General features: G+C 41.3%; 1 protein-coding gene across 1 annotated transcript; it reads right to left on the bottom strand.

Moving 5' to 3' along the window:
- Nucleotides 1–2,574: 2,574 nt before the first annotated feature.
- Nucleotides 2,575–16,299, bottom strand: sfrp1a (secreted frizzled-related protein 1a). Its single transcript, XM_056377328.1, has 3 exons — nucleotides 15,370–16,299; nucleotides 11,661–11,741; nucleotides 2,575–4,230 (listed from the first exon to the last, which is right to left on the bottom strand). Exons 1-3 carry the CDS (start codon nucleotides 15,890–15,892, stop codon nucleotides 3,905–3,907), a joined length of 930 nt encoding a protein of 309 aa, XP_056233303.1. The 5' UTR covers nucleotides 15,893–16,299; the 3' UTR covers nucleotides 2,575–3,904.
- Between the last annotated feature and the right edge of the window lie 314 nt (nucleotides 16,300–16,613).

Here is a 16,613-nt window from a genome sequence, read left to right as displayed (position 1 = left end):
GTTTCTCAGATCTATGTTTCTTGTGCAGGGAAAATACAAGTTGGCTAACAAGGCCGCCGCCTCTGTCAGTGCTTCGGATTCTGTGCACATTTGCATGTTATTGTTCATGAATCAAATGGAACAATATGGGAGGGTTCATGCCTGTTCAGCAAGGAAGCAAATCCATCAGCACAGACTTTTTGAAAACAAATCTGTTAAATTTGACAGTTGATTAGGCAGCGCTGCCCTTTGGTTAAGAAAGCATTAGAGTTCATTATCAGCATGAGCTGTTAATGATGTATATCTCAGGATTAGCATTTGCACACTACATACCGAGACACCAACAGCCTGTGAAACCACAATGAACCTGAATCAGAAGACACCCAGACAAGAATTTAGCATCATCAGACAGATGGCGGGAAATGAAAACATGCGTGCGTGAGAGATTCTTCGGTGTGGAGATCTGGCAGCGTGATGCTTTATCTTTTCAAAAAGCATGAAGATGTTAGTTTGGCACAGCGAGGGAAAAAGTGCTCTCTGTTTGACATGAATGTCAAAGCAGTAGATGGCTGATTGGGCAGTTCATGCTCCACTTTGTTTTAAGTGCCTTGCACATCAAGTGAAACGACATCAATGATGCTGAAGAGAAAGATAAAACGTTGCATGGTTCTTGGCAAGGCAGTTTTAAGATGCCAAATGTTTAAAAGTAACTAAATATTGTAGTTAATAGCTTTTATGCACACATAAAATAAACAATAAATTCTGTGCAGATCATTTCAAAGCTTAATTTACCTTAATGCAATGCAATTAGTACCTTTCGATTCAGGCTATTCATTCAAGCCTGAGTGATATGTCCTACGCATTTCACTTAATTGATATGATTGATATTGTGATTAGATGTGATATAAAGGCATTCTACAATGTATTAAGATGGCGCCAAGATAAATATATCAATTAGTTTGTAATAATCTCCTCCATAGGACATTGTGAGTGAAACTGCTGAGGCTACCTCAGGGCCCTTGCCATGTCAGTTTTCACTGTCCTAGTGGTGTGTATCGCCTAACAAATCTGTAATTAATCAAATTACTGCATGTAATTTCCGCACAACCAAAAGTTCTGGAGCATTGAGGCATTGCCCGATTGGTAGTCAAGCCTTTTGCTAGCAGCTGTGCAAGGCTGAACCTTGCTTTGTTGCCTGTTTGTGTTGCTTTGTAGCTAATGTTCACAGACCCTGTTCAGACCTGGCATTACATGCTTCTTCGTGATCTGATCACTTTCCTGCTCTTTATGAAAATAAACACATATTCCTGAATGGGAAAGTGGTATCAGACTTTTGGACCCCACTGTACATCATTTCTGTTTGCAAAGACTAAATCAGAGCAGGGAGGGGCTGAGCGAATCAATGTACTTTGCATAGCTCTACAATGAAGAAATATTTTCAGTCCATTATGAAACTGTGGTGGGACACATTACACTGTGGCACAGGATGTCAGCTGAGTAGACGGTCCTTCAATGTGGCTCAGGACACTTTGCGCTACAACTTTCCACTTGTGATTGGACCTGAGACGCATGTTATAGCCAGGTTTGAACAGGGCCACAGGTTAACCAGCTGATGTTGGCAGGTATGTTGAGTCCTTTCCGTTGTCTGTGTTTTGGATTCTATGTACATTGCATGCTGCTGTTCATAATTAAAATAGCATAAGAAACTCATGCAAACATCTTCACCATCTTTGTTTAGCATTGCTTAGCAGTGATGCCAGCTGTTTAAAAGAGCTAAGCAGCTGTTTGACACTAGATTATGCACTAATTTGTATATCTGTAACATCATAATGTAATTATTTACATATATAAGATTAAAATGCTAAAAAATGAAGTCACCCAAACTTAACAGACTGTAACTTATCATTAGCTATTATTATTTTCAAGGTTCTTATAATCTCATTAATAGGCTGTGGAGCTGAAGTGTCATGAGAGAAGTTAAATCATTTAGATTCAACTTAAGTAACATGAAAAGTCATGGGATCACCAAATAGGCTACACCCACCATCTAAGAGCTCTAAATCAAAGTGCTGCACAGGTCCAAATTTGCAAGCCAACACCCACCCACACAAGCTTGTTACTGGAGGTGACCAATTAATAACCACGACCCAACTCGTACCCATAACATTAATTAAACACAAAGGCGGCACAGTCATTCACTTTAAAACTCATTCAGATTGTATTTACATGGCGGCTCTGTGGTTATCTGCCATTTTGCACAACGTTTTGTCCCATTCAGATGTGCAACGTGATGTAATGTATAGTGACACAAAGATCACTAAATTTGCAGTTATGATCTGTCCATATATTTAAACTAAGAGACCGTTGCTACAATAGTCATTGCAGTCTCGTTTCTGGAACGATGATAAACTGATGGGTGAGAGGTTTTCTCATAGACAGTCACAATAAAAAAAAATCTTGATGAACTGGTTTAGATGCTTAAAATCTGTGCTCATCCTGTCAAACTATTTCATTGGGATGGAACGACCATAGACGTGGCTAACATTGCCACGTCTATGAAAATTCATCAAAGAAAATGAAATAATATAATAGACACAGTTTTTCCATATTTATGTAAAATTTGTATGTACATGTAATAGGCAGAAATGCACCACATTCAAATCTGCAACAAAATAGTGCTAAAACGGACCAGCAAAACAAACCAGAACACAGAGTTGGCAATATTTGCACTTTGATAACTTTTGCACGTTTAAACACGTATGACTACAAGGCGTTTTCCATTTACTGATGAATACTGATTACTGCAGTTAGACTGGATGCAGAGAAACAGCAAAGTGGTATCTGCCACACAAGTCTACACATAATCTCGTGATGCAGATCGGTGGTTATGATTCTCTTAAGATTTTTTTCAAGTCACAAAAAAAAAATTTAACAATGAAGAAATGAAGCAAAGGAAATCATCAAAATTGAAGGTAGTGCAGTCTCTAGTTTGACAAAACAATCAGCTAATGGCAGCACTCTCTCATATCTCTGTCAATAAGTTACTCAACAGGAACCCTATCTGGAGCTGCTCTGTACATTGCGGCTTTTAAAGCTCAAAATAACTGCAACTGCCAAATCTGTAGACTAATCAGTTATTTTATGATTTATTATATGATCAAAATTAGACAGATTTAAAGGAATAACTGGACATTTTTCCTGCAAAGACTCTCATTCCTCTATGCTAAATTTGAAGCTAGTACCAGCAGATGGTTAGCCTACATTAGCAAGACTGAAAACTGGAAGGAACAGCTAGCCTGGCTCTGTCCCAAAAAAAAAAATCAGTCTCCCAGCACATCTAAATCTCACTAAATACCAAGTTATATTTTATTCATTTAATATGTACAAAAAACAAAATGTAAAAACAACAATTTGTGTTTTCATGCTAGCCTTTTCCCCCTGCTCCCAGTCTTTAGGCTAATGCATGCTAACCATCTGCTGGCACTAGCTTAATATTTACTGTACAGACATGAGGGTGGGATCAGTTTTCTCATCTAACTCTCGGCAAGAAAGCAAATAAGTGTATTTCCAAAAATGTCCAACTATTCGGTTCAGCGAAATCCACTGAGCTGCAGGATGAAAGAGTGTAAGAAATTATCTACATACATATAGTGGAAATGATTTCAGTGAGGAAGGGCTGTTACTACAATGTCCTTTTCTTAAGCAGAAGAAAAAGAAGGAAACCCAACCCTTTAATTATCTGTGGTGTCATCACTCACCACATTTGACTAAAACTTGATAATGGACATTTTGAAGTATATCTGTAAATATACAAAGTTATATAGATATATAAACAGGACAATAGAAAGCAAAGTTTGGGATTTTAATGCTTAATGCAAGTTCATATGTAGGATGAGATGCGACCAAGGATGGAGGCAGGGTCATATTATTTGAAGACGTTCTCGAAGGCGGGACATTTGTAGGTCTTGAGTTTCTTGATGGCCTTTTTGAACTCTTTACTGGACTTGTCCCACTTGTGGATGCCCGTGAGGAGGTACTGCTTATCCACCTTGCGGCCCATGATTAGATACTGGTTTCCCAGGTTGTCCAGCTGCTGGCAGGGGCAATCCGCGCCGTTCTTCAAGTACAACACCAGCTTCTTCAAGTCCTTCTTCTTCAGGCTCCCCGCTTTCAGCATCTTCTTCCTCTTCTGCAGGATCACCTTGCGGTCCATGTTTTCCCGCTTCACCTCCTTGATCTTGGCCTTGAAAGCTGCAAGTGGACAAAAGGAGAAAAAACACACCACTGTTAAAGGTGACTTCTTGTACAAAATGTTTGGGCTAAGTACAGTGTTGCCTCTAGAATTAAAGGTGTCACCCTCCCTGCTACCAAAATAAAACATGGTAAGGAGTGGCCTCTCTCTCTTCAAGGAGGAGAAAGTACACCAATGTGATTCTGTAAAGCACTGAGGGGGAAACATATGGATGAAAGTATCACACTTCTTTCTCTTTGTTATCATATTAGGCTGAATTACATCATCCATAGCAAGACCAACCCTTTCATTGTAGGTTTCAGGTCATTTAAAGAGCACTGACAGGTTCATGTTTCCAGTGTGAATGTCCGGCAATTTAAAAAAAATAATAATCTAAGGGATCAGTATCAAGATTATTAGTTTATATTATGCATTTATGGTAAAGAAAAATTAACATGATTCAACTTTTTTTAATCCCAAATATTATCAGCATCAGCCTCAAAGATTGGGAATAATTATCATATAATTAATTTCCCCAAAGCTTTTGGGAAATTGTTGCTGCATAAAGTAACCATAAAACAACCATAAAGAACGTCTGATCTTGGAGAAATCTGTGTATTTCTCCACATTTATGCCAATATCATAAAGAAATCCAATATTATTATAAAGCAGTGATATTACGGGGATGATTACCACAGTATAAATGGGACAGTAGACACATTAATATCATCTGACAGTACACAGCTTACAGCATATCTCCCACTTTTAAATTTTAATATTAAGTTGTTGTTTTTTTTATCATATGGCCTTTATACTTCAAAATGTAGGAAATTAAAAAAACGTATTTAACAGACAGGTTTATTTTAGTGGCAGCTTAACACAGATCCTATAGGTAAATGAAGGGCCTATGTACACCTTATACAAATGAAAGTCTCCTGAGTACATGATCAGATGTAACTAAAGAAGAAGTTGAAATCTACCACTTTACAATCATAACACTATAGATCAACAGATGCTGTATTTTACCGACTGAATAAGATACTGCAGTTTCTTGAAACTTACAGGCCGACATGTACAATAGCAATCAACTATTATCAACCAATATATCGACCCGGACAGTTTATCTAGCTCTACACTACAGCTGTTGTGGATTAATGTTCTCTTGTTATATCACTATGATTTTAAAATAATACCCTGCAATCTGTTTATGGTTTTGTGTGGAGACTTAATTGAAAATTCATGATTTGAAACGTTTTAATATGCGGCCAGTTGTTGCAAATCCTGTTCATGCAGCAGAAACCTAGTAATAATGGGGTTCAGGCCAACATCTTATATAAGGCAATATCTGTTTCAGAGATTGTCTGATACTAAATCCAAGAGCCATGTGTGGCATCAAAGACCAAACAAAAGCCACTCAAATTCTCAGCCTTCCCCGAACACAGAAAAAAACATTGGATCTGACTGAGAAAGATAAATTGTAATTAGCGCTATGTAACACTGCATATGTGCACCTTCTTTCTTGGCTTTTACCCCCCCCCCCCCCCAATCTGTTTTTCAGATTGACCATAATACTCCTGATCTTTCACTAAACTCTATTTAACCTTCTAATCACTCTGTTTCCGCCAGTTCCCCTTCTGAAGTGGAGCACGAGTCAGACTTTGGTGGTCCAAATCTCCATATGCCTCCACGCATTACGTCCTCTCGTTTTCCACTGACATATAGTGATGTGTGTGCGGCACGGACGACCTTGTGACACGGGAGCACAAGAAAAAAAAAAAGCGCACCATGCCATGTCCAATCTAATTGACATAGCTGGTGTCGGGATAAATCACCGAGTCATGTCGGAGACGCAGTCTTGTGACCTACGGTGCAGAGAACAGCCTGATTGAGCATGAATCATTTTCACACTCCAGCAAAGATCTGGACTGATAAAACTACAACTTCTGTCTAATTTTCTCCACAGTTTCAGACACCAAATCCCTCTTGACTCACTTTTCTCAATTGTGCTTGACATAAAAACCTGAATTGGCACTTTAAGAAACTTCCAAACGTTTCATCTCTTCCTTTGCGCTCGCATCTCCCATTGCTAATTAAAGTGTTAAAAAAGAGCCGCCCTGTTTTTCCCAGTATTAAGGGTGCACATGGTAGGGATTAAGAGTTTTATCCTCTGTCTCTAGTCTCTCAAATGGTCTCCATGAGGAGGCTTAGTGTTCAGTGAAATCAAAATGGGCAGCATTCATAATTAGTGAGTCATAAAAGAGAAGGCCTGGCCCACCCCTGAAAGGACTTCATCTTGATAATTCCTCCATCCTCGTTAATCCTTTGACGCTATGAACTTTCTTTGCACCTCGTGTTTTTTGAGGCTTTAATCTCTTCAGCAACATCACACCGTACAAAGTTAACATCAAATAATTAAACTGTGTGTGTCAGTGATGACAATGTTTTTTTTTTTTTCTTTTTTGCTCATGGCTGGTGAAACTGTCCCCGTTCGTGTTTCCCCCTTCTACCTGTAAGATTTCAAAAATATCCACACATAATGTGCATCAGAGCAGTGAGGTGTTTAAACAACAGCACGAAAATCTATCCAGTAGGTGGTCTTCATTGGTGCCGCTACACTCTCGAACGAGACTTGAATACATGTGATTGTAAACGTGGGCTGTAAAGCTCTGTTTCTGCACCGCCGTCGCCAGAACAAAGCTACCGTGCTCAGAGACTCGAGAAGAGATCGGACTGAACCAGCCAAAAAACTCACATTGACGCTGGAGCTGGATAATACAGCTGGAATCACTTCAAGGACGTTAATAAAAATAATTTCATAAAATAGCAAAAAAACAAATTCGGATTCAGGATGTTTATCCTTCACAATGTTTTTGTTGTGTGACCACTGAGCAATGCCCACCCATGTCTTCACAGTGGTCGGGGGCTGGTCAAAGGGGCTTCAATTACAGTGGAGAAGTAATGGTAAAATAAAAATGAAAACAAAAAAAAAGTCATTTAACCACTGGAATAACTATGCATTACACTACCAACAAGTTACTATAAAATGTAGTGATACTACTACTTTAATTAGTTCACTGCTCCCCAAGATCATCTATAATGAAAAATCATATGTACACAAGTAGCCAAGTGCTGCACTTAAGTAGAGCTTTCAGGCACTTGAGTATTTCCTTCTTTCTAATATTCCTGTTGTACTTCGCCATATTTATCTGACTGCTAATACTTAACAAGGCTTGATTCTACATGTAAAACACATGATCCACTAATAAGATTAGACCAATGCTTCCCAACCTTTTTGGCTCGTGAACCTTTCGAAATGACAACATCAGCTACTAGTGTGTACTTGTGACCCTCCATCGTACAGTAGGCTTTGGCCTTGTTGTGGTCACGAGTTTTGAGGAATTCAACCAAAAAAAGTGATTTTTCCGTCTCAGATTCTTTCATATGAAGTAGTTGTACGGGCCTGAGGAGAGAACCGTGTTCAGAATTTGACCAGAAATTAGAGAAAAGTTCGAAAAAAGTTTTTCAGTTCCTCTGCCGTTCTTGCTTGTTATCACCTCGTTAAAAGATCAACTACCAACATTAAAATACTGTTTGCATGTATATACCATTCTGTAAAGGGCCATTCTGCATAATGAGTACCTTAGCTGTTGATACTGTAGGTACATTTAGCTAATAATAGTTCTCTACTTACATATGTATGTATATGTTTAATGCTGTACATTGTCATATACAGTGTTTTAGCTTATTTTACTTCACTGAATGAAACATGGGGGATAAACCTGTGGGGCACAAAAAAACTAACATTTTTTCTGCTAAACAAAAATTGACAAGGTTTATCTTTGCATTTTCTCTAGCTTAGCTTAATTACTAAAATTTCCCTGTTTGATTGAAGTGGTGATTAGGCTTCACAAGTAGATGTTGGTTTGATTTAAAGAGTTACAAACAGGGAAGGAAACCACTGTAATGCAATGAATTTTCGTGCATTATATTTACACAACAGACACTGTTGCTTTGGGCCAGACTAATTGTTTCATTACAATGTAACTGGAATCATAAAATTCAACAAAAAACTGAGAATAACATCATTTTATTTTAGGCTCTTATTTTGTAGACGCAAGTAGACGATTATAGAATAATGAAAACTAGATTGAGGTATTTGTGTAAAGTTAATATAGCCTGCGTGACATTCTTCTTTCAGCAATCTCAGTTATTCTGCTCCAGATTCTTCTCTCTGTTCTGATCCCTGACACCTGACCTGAGTTCCTGTGCCTCTTCCAGCTCCCCAGGGTGTCATAAACCCAGCAGAAGGGTGTGCACCGCACTTCGTTTTACAATAATGGAAACGCAGCTGATCCGATAAGCTGCAGTGATCAGTTCTCCCAGCGCAAGGCTTGCCCTGTTGTTTACTGCATCAGCAAAGGGGAGGGAGTCATTTGGCACCGACAACAAAGTGAGCTGACCGAGGCGGAGAGGAGATTTAATTGAGGGGTGCTGCAGTTTTTTTGGGACAATGAGGTACCGTAAAACCTTAAGCACAGAGATAAATTGTGGTGGGAACAAAGTGTTGAGTGGGATGAGCTGTAAATCTGTTACCAGCTGAGTGCCGCAAATAGGATGTGTGTGTGTGTGTGTGTGTGTGTGTGTGTGTGTGTGTGTGTGTGTGTGTGTGTGTGTGTGTGGGGTGTGTGTGTGTGTGTGTGCGCACTTGTGTGTGTGTGTGTGTCAGAAGGAGAATGATCAGGATTTCAGAGAAATCAGGAAGCAGCACTCCTCACTCGGTGAACTAAAACAACCTGTTACTGATAAATTAGCTTGAAAACACACATCTAATTTGCAAGAATCTCCTCCTCCTCCTCTGCCAGAGAAACCTCACATCCAGCCACCTCAAGTCAAAAGCTGCCGTGCTGCGGCGCTCTCTGCTTTTATCAGGATCAAACCACGTGGAAAAGGCAAACGCGCTTGTGCAATTGATGGTAATCAAATGATCGAAACACTATTATTACCAAAAAACACACTTAATTTCTACCTTAACTGAGAACAGACCTTTCACAACTTCCCGTAAGTGTGGTTTTCAGAGGACAAAAATGCTAATTCACTGCCAGGGAGGGGGATATTTTACACATGATTGGTCCGCACAGATTAATAAAGACTTCGGTGCAAGTCACTGATTCATTCCTCAAGCGTCTTTGTGGTTTTCCATCTCCGTGCTCCAAAGAGAAGAGCAGGGGACTCTATCTATCATATCTATTTTGTGAGGTCCTCTCCAAACAAAACAGACGGGCTTGTCTGCTATTTAGATTTTAAACACAGGCTCCTAAAACATGCTGCTACGTACCTTCGCTGTCCACTTACAGTCAAGTCATAACTAGCAGAATGCAATCAGGATGATGGCCTTATCTTTCGTTGGTGGGATAAAACACATCGTGATTAAAGCTGGGGATTTTTCCATCTACATGTTTTCATCTTCTTTAAGACAAGAAATTAACGTGTTTGTCTTCAGCTGCCGTTAAGATATATTTATAGATGCACTATTCTCCTCAGACCGAAAAACTGAATTCCATCAGCTGGAAAAAGCAACAAACAAATCTTTAGCCGAGCTGGTGAAACAACCAGTGATGCTATCTCTTGTCAGGCTGTCAGGCATTAGTTGTTTGCCCGCCGCAATCAACTCAGACTGAAATCACAGCGACGCTTGTTGCATTCCAGAGGAGGTCGCTCCCCTTGTGGGCTCAAACCTGCAACATAAGCAGCACAGTGTCTCATCCTCAGCTTGATACTAAATCTGTCTGTGTATCCTCACATGTCAGCTGGTCGGGAGACTTATGACAAGCAAGGAAAACAACATCTGTCTTCATCTGAGATGAAACAAGCCAATAATGTGCCACTCTCCTCTTGGCAAACCAGGACGCAGCCTGAAAAAAAGCGAGTCCCATCACCGCAGCATAAACAACAAGGCAATTCGTTAAACAAATGTAACTTTAAACTTTTTTTTTTTTCCTGAGAACTGGAACAAAGTCTGTTTCCAATGTGCATCCAGTCTATATTTGCTCGGCGTGGCACCTGGAATTCAGGCTGCCGCGACTTTCTTGGTGCAGCCAGCGAATAAAAACATAAAAGCCTCACGTCTTGCATCTTGTGTGCATCATGCACATATTATTCCTGGAAGTCGTCATAGTTGCAATTTAGTTGATGTTCGTGTTTTTAATTGATCCTTTTTTTTTTTTCTTTTCTCACACAAATTCCCAAACTTCTACAACTAAATCAAGCGCCGCCATCAGCCAAAGATGTTCGTTCCACCCTGGCTTCATGTTGTTTTCCGTCTGGTTAACAGTCTAGTTGGAATGAAGAGGCTCTAATGAAATTAATGTGTGAAGCCGGCTGTAGCTCGCGTTGTCTCTTTCTTACAAAAGGGGAAATGGCCAAATATTCCCACTTTCTAAGATTTTTCCATGTAAGAATTTGAATTCAAAACGCTTGATTTAGCACGGATCGCTAGTTTTCCCCGACCTGCGTTAGCGCGGACAACAACAGTAGCCTAGCTTAGGGGAACAGTGTTTGCAGTGGGTTATATGAAGGCCTGCTGTGTTTATACGCTGTGACTTTTGAAGTTGAGCAGATCTGATTTGAATGTCTTGTATTCATATGTGCAGAGGTAAAACACACTGTGAATAAAATAAGGAAGGAAAGACATTAGGGCGACAAATTTTTAGCAAAATAAGCTTTTCTCATTTCCTTATTTTCATGTGAGTGCGTCATTCGGGGTAAGGGTCAACTAAAGCAAAAGGGTTTTCATATCTATATTATTCCCTCAGAAAGATGTTTGAGGTGTGTGATTTAGAAGGAAAACAAACACACGGTTTGTCATTAACTGCTTTGTTTAGGGAGGAGGTTTAATGTGGATGTTCCCCCATGTGCAGAAGGTTTTCTGTAACAACAGTCCACCCAGACAGCAGAACAAACATCCCACTTTACTTTACAGCAAGGATCTGCCACATAAAGACTTTTAATGACCCCAATTCATTAGTCACAGAACATCATCCTTCACCAGACCAGACAGGCCTCACAGATAAAACCTCACATGAAACTTTTTACATTAAAAAAAAAACTGCATCATTGATTTCAGCACTGAAAAATGGCCAAACACGGACAAGCATGTCCAGATACAGGGGTGCACTTCTACATACTTTACATGCTTTACATACTTTGTTAAGAATTCATGGGCTGTTTTAAAGCTTGAAGATGGCAGATACGGTTGATGCAATCTTATGCTGCTCCTCTGATTTTGTGCAGAGCTGTGATGCATGTCAAGGCTCATCAGAGTGGGCTGTGTTTTGTATGTTGAGTGTGTGTGTGTGTGTGTGTGTGTGTGTGTGTGTGTGTGTGTGTGTGTGTGTGTGTGTGTGTGTGTGTGTGTGTGTGTTGGCGCAGTGGGTGTTTGGAGGACACTTACCAAACTCGCTGGCACACATGTGCTCCAGCATGGCGTCTGTTTTCATTTCATTGTCACATGGAGGGCAGATGGGAGAGTAACCTGTGGAAAAAAGAAGAAGAAGAAGAAGAAGAAGGGACATGGTTTGGAAATCAGTGGAAAAGAAGCAAAAATACAAGCTGCAATAAATCATTGATATAGTTTTACATTGGATTTATTCACATTTGGGATGCAGTCAAAAAAAGAAAAAAATCAAGGGGGAAATAAAACAGTCATTTCTCATTTGAAGAAGAGTTAAACTAAAATCTTTAAAAAAAAAAAAAAAAAATGTCACGTCCCTGCTCTTAGATTCCCATTTGAAATGATTTATTCTGCAAATCTCTGCACACACTGAACCTCACATGCAGAGATCCTATTCTGGTGACCTGACCTCAGCGAGGAATGTCTTCAGCTTTTATAGCCGGCTCAGGCTAAGAGCTGCAGTAAACACTGGTCCTCGCTTTCTTACATTTAGACATTTTACAAAATGGATCTTTCCATAATACTCAGCAGCAATGTATACATGCAAAAAAAAAAAAAAAGTATTAGAAATGTGGATGGAATAAATGGTAATGATATTCAATCCAGGCTTAAAGGAATGCTCTGACATTCCAAAAAAAAGGTAATAATATCCAGCTCGAAGACAAAAACCCGGCTGAAGACAAAGAACCAGAATATGTTGCTGCCAAGAAGTAATTCAGTCTACAGGCATATCTGCGAATATTTCACCAACACATTTTTTCAATTCTTTCTAATACCGCAAATGATCGCTTCATGCAAAACAGCTGAGCTTACTTTCCAAACAAACTTGGACCCGCAATGCGATGGCGGCGTCCTGCAGCATTTAACTCAAACCCGGCTGCATTTCAATGTCGCAGCGTGGACCCGGATCGATGGAGCAGAGGGGGGGGGGAAGAAAAAAGGGGGGGAAAACAAATAGTTTTCTCTCCATCGCCAGTTGTCCATTACATGTGTTTAACGAAAGCTTGTGAAAGTAACACCCAGGTGTAAAGAGCTTGTGAAAACAGACACTGTTTACAGAGTCATGGAGTCCCCTTTTCCTATTTGAGCCTATGGTTCCTCCTTTAAATCAATTATCACCAGCCTGCATTCAGCAGTGTTAGCTGACCTCTATTAATGATAATTAAGGAGAGTGGCTCAGAAGATTATAGGCCTCTTTTGTTCGTCTTTGTCAACCTTAAGATCAGATATTAGCACCTCGAAGGAGGACTCTCATGGCAGAAAAGAAAATTCTGTAACGGTCTTGAGTGGTCCGGCTCCAACAGGCCTGACTCTGTCCTGCGGGAGAACGCCGGCTTTATTTATCACCAGTGCTGACAAGAAATGATAACAGGTGATGTCTGGGGAGCGTGCAGCTCTGTGTGGTCCCCTTACCCCTGAGAAGGGAGCTCTTTTTCACAAAAATGGGCCTCCGTCCATACCACCATGTCAGTCAGTAACACCCACCCCCCTACTCTACACACACACACACACACACACACATGGTATACGTCCCCTCTACAGATACAGTGAGCACTGTGTAATTGCTGGAAGATCCACAGTCCCTTCCAACATGAAAATGTCTTGCAGTGGTGTATTTACAGCTTAAGAATGAAATAGAAGTAAGTTGATGATGTGATGATGGAAAATCCCCTCTGTTTTATGGTCAAAGTGAATGAGGTGGTTGTACTTTCTCCCCCTCCCCTGGCGTACACCTCACCTAAGCAGCCGGCAGGGACACGAGCACAGCGACCGAGCGCTCACACCAAAACTATTCTGAATCAGGCCGAGCTTTATCTTCCCCAGACTTGTTGTTTTTGTGCATTTTTCAGGGTTTCTCTGGTATTTGTCAGCTTGGCTCATCAGGTTAGCGCTGGAACACAACTTCTCTGGACTATGTTACAACATCTTCCCCCACTTCACTCCACTGATGCTGCATGAGGTGTCTGAGTCTGCTCCACACCAACCCACACACATTCCCGGCAGGTTTGGGGAATCTGCAGTGATAGACGATAAGCGGCGCCCTCGCTCACCTCCAGAGTGTACTTTAATTCACATTATTTGGACAGTGTGTTTTTTCAAATCACGTCTTCATCTCCCCGTCTTTCATCAGTCTGAATGCTTGTGTTGGTGATGGTTGGGCAGAAAATGGGAATTAATAGATGCATGTATTCACTTCTCACTGCTGGACTTCCTCCCAGCATTGTCCTCCAGCTTCAACAAACACCTTGAAATAAATGACTACCATCTGTTACAGCTTTTTCAATATTACAACATCACTGCAAGTCAATAGCGAGCAACTTCCACATCCACATTAAAGCCAAGGTTTATTCAGCAGGTCTAAGAGAAAATGTAACCGCATGAGACTGAGGAGCGTGAGGGGAGGTGACTTTGTTAAAATGGGATCAAATCCAGCTTTTTCACGGCTGATTTTCTCCCCAAAAGGTTGTATTTGGTTTGTTTGTGTTGGGATTTGCATCTGCAAACACACCTTCCCCCCTGAAATAACATTCTCAAGCCCATTTAACTGCACCGGTGTCGACTTTTACACAGTGGCAAAAGTGGAGGCTGTTTCTCGCTCAGGTAGCTTCTTCTGAATGTTTAGAGTTTATTGTTTGTTATATTAAGAAATCCTGACTTTCTGCATGTTGGCTAAATGACAAAAAAAAATTAATCGCCAGCGATTCTGTTGACCAATTAATCCCATGAGTCGTTTAGAAAAGAAAAAAAATCCAAATATGAGCTGTTTCCAGCTTCTAAAATGTGGTGGTTTACTGCTTTTATCTGATTTATATCATAATCAATTGTTTTTTTTTTTTAAGTTTTGGACAAAACCAGACATGTGAAGATGTCACCATGGGGTCTGGCTGAGCTGAAGCAACCACTGACAACACTGAGGCCGTGTCCTGTGTATTTTTCTGTGAATCATAGCAGTTTAGCAAACTGGACACAGTTTATGTTCCAAAATTAAAGTTAGACTTTTTATAGCAGGGGTTATTTTCAGACAAAAAATTAAATTGGATTACTTCTAGGCCATGTTTAATTTCTGGCAGAATTTGGAAAGCTTTGAAACAGCATTTAGCCAACATGTTGCACAATCAAATTAACAGAAAATAGAACTGAACATTTAACTAAACAAAGTAAGAAGAATGTAAATAAATAGAAAGTTAACTTTTGTCAAGTAGCTTAGGTCTGTTTCAGAAAATTCAGGTTATGGCCTCGTGCCCTGGGAACTTATTGGGGACTTTTCATTGTTTCCTGGTAGGCTATTTTATAGACCAAAGGATTAAATCAGTTGGTGGAAAGTACGATGAGATAGTCAGCAGATTAGTCAGTAATGAAAATGATAAACATGCCTGCCTAACAGGAAAGCAGGTTTTTCTAACCAGAGAGGGCAGATCCTCCAAGTTAAAAGACAGAATGCGTCGTTTACCCTCGGAGGACTTCCTCAGAGAGGATCTTCCCTCCATCCACCACCATCAAGTTGTTGTTGAGAAAGACACAAACCCACAGATGTCCCTGAGGCACTGACCACCAAAAACACCGTGGTTTTTTGTTGCGCACCCCACACAGAGCTGAGCTGAAAGAATGTTGAAACTGCTCCAGACTCAGTGGACTCGTCTTGGGAAACACATGTTGAAAAACGCAGTGATTCATAGAGTGAGACTGTGAGCTGTAAAGTGTGATTTACCTGTCGGTTTGGTGGCCTCGGTCGCATTTGGCTGCGTCATGGCGATGCACACGTCGTCCTGGGGAAACTTGTCACAGGTGAGCATCTCCGGCCAGGGGAACCCGAACGCCTCCATGATGGGGGTGCAGCCGTCCCGCACGGCCTCGCACAGCCAGCGGCACGGGTAGATGGGCCGCTCCAGACACACGGGCGCAAAGAGCGAGCAGAGGAGAACCTGCGTGCCCGGGTGGCAGTTCTTGTGCACCAGGGGCACCCAGCTGCTGGCCTGCTGCTTCGCCTCGGCCATGGTCTCGTGCTCCAGCAGGTTGGGCAGCAGCATCTGGGTGTAGCCCACGTTGTGACAGAGCCGCAGGTCGTCCGGGATGTCCACGCACTGCGGGGGCTTGCCGTAGCTGCGCCCGCCGTTGTACGCGTCCGACTTCCAGCTCAGGTACTCGTACTCTGACGCTCCGCACGCTGACACGAGCGCCAATGTCACCGCGAGCCGGATCATCCTCCAGAAAGACTCAGAAGTGGACCTCATGATTTCTCTTTGCAACAGCGACGCGAATGCAACTGAGTGCGGGTTAAACGGGCGAACCAAGAGACTCACTTCATGAAGAAATTCACAACAAGAAGAAACAAATGCAGAAAAACACAAAACAAAGCTGCGCTCTGCTGATCGACGTGCGTAAAACGTGCCGAGTTTCTGGTTTTGGGTAAAGTCCACAGGCTCTCTCTTCTGGCTGCAGCCCCGCCGCGCTCCTCTGGTGCGTCTGTCTCCTGCGAGAGTTCGGGGAGGTACAGCGCTCTGCCTGTGCGCAGCCTGGAAACCAAGAGGTTGTAAAGTGCGCTCCGGCCAATCGGAGTGCGCCTGAGCCTTTTGGCACTCTGCTGTCAGTCAAAGCGCTTAATTACCCAGTGTGTAAAAACTCTCCGGGAGCCTCCCTACTCCTGCCTATACTCCCCTGCATGTACTTCTTTTGACTAAACAAAATACTCAATAGAGACACGTTCATATAAACCCGGGATTCCGGTTAATATGTGAGTTTGTTAGTTGTGCAGAATAAGAGTGTAAAGTTTATTACTATATATATTATGTAGAATTTCCGGAGCTTGCTTTCATTCCAGCTCTGTAGAACAACTTGTGTCTCATGAAGATGATGAGGTTGCCCCTGTAATGTGAGGAAATCCTAATTTCATTCATATTTACTAGAAATATCCCTACAAGGAGAACAGCCTCAGTCTGTGACTCTGATGTATTA

The sequence above is a fragment of the Seriola aureovittata genome, chromosome 5 (assembly GCF_021018895.1).
Source record: "Seriola aureovittata isolate HTS-2021-v1 ecotype China chromosome 5, ASM2101889v1, whole genome shotgun sequence".
Lineage (NCBI taxonomy): Eukaryota > Metazoa > Chordata > Actinopteri > Carangiformes > Carangidae > Seriola > Seriola aureovittata.
This window is presented reverse-complemented; position numbering and strand designations above follow the sequence as displayed.

Bases quoted from the DNA above. Each gene is read 5' to 3' on its own strand.
- sfrp1a (XM_056377328.1), bottom strand. From the start codon at position 15,892: ATGAGGTCCACTTCTGAGTCTTTCTGGAGGATGATCCGGCTCGCGGTG. The intron at 11,742-15,369 runs GTAAATCACACT...TTTTTTCCACAG, and splicing joins CGAGGCCACCAAACCGACAG to GTTACTCTCCCATCTGCCCT. The intron at 4,231-11,660 runs GTAAGTGTCCTC...GTCCACTTGCAG, and splicing joins CATGTGTGCCAGCGAGTTTG to CTTTCAAGGCCAAGATCAAG.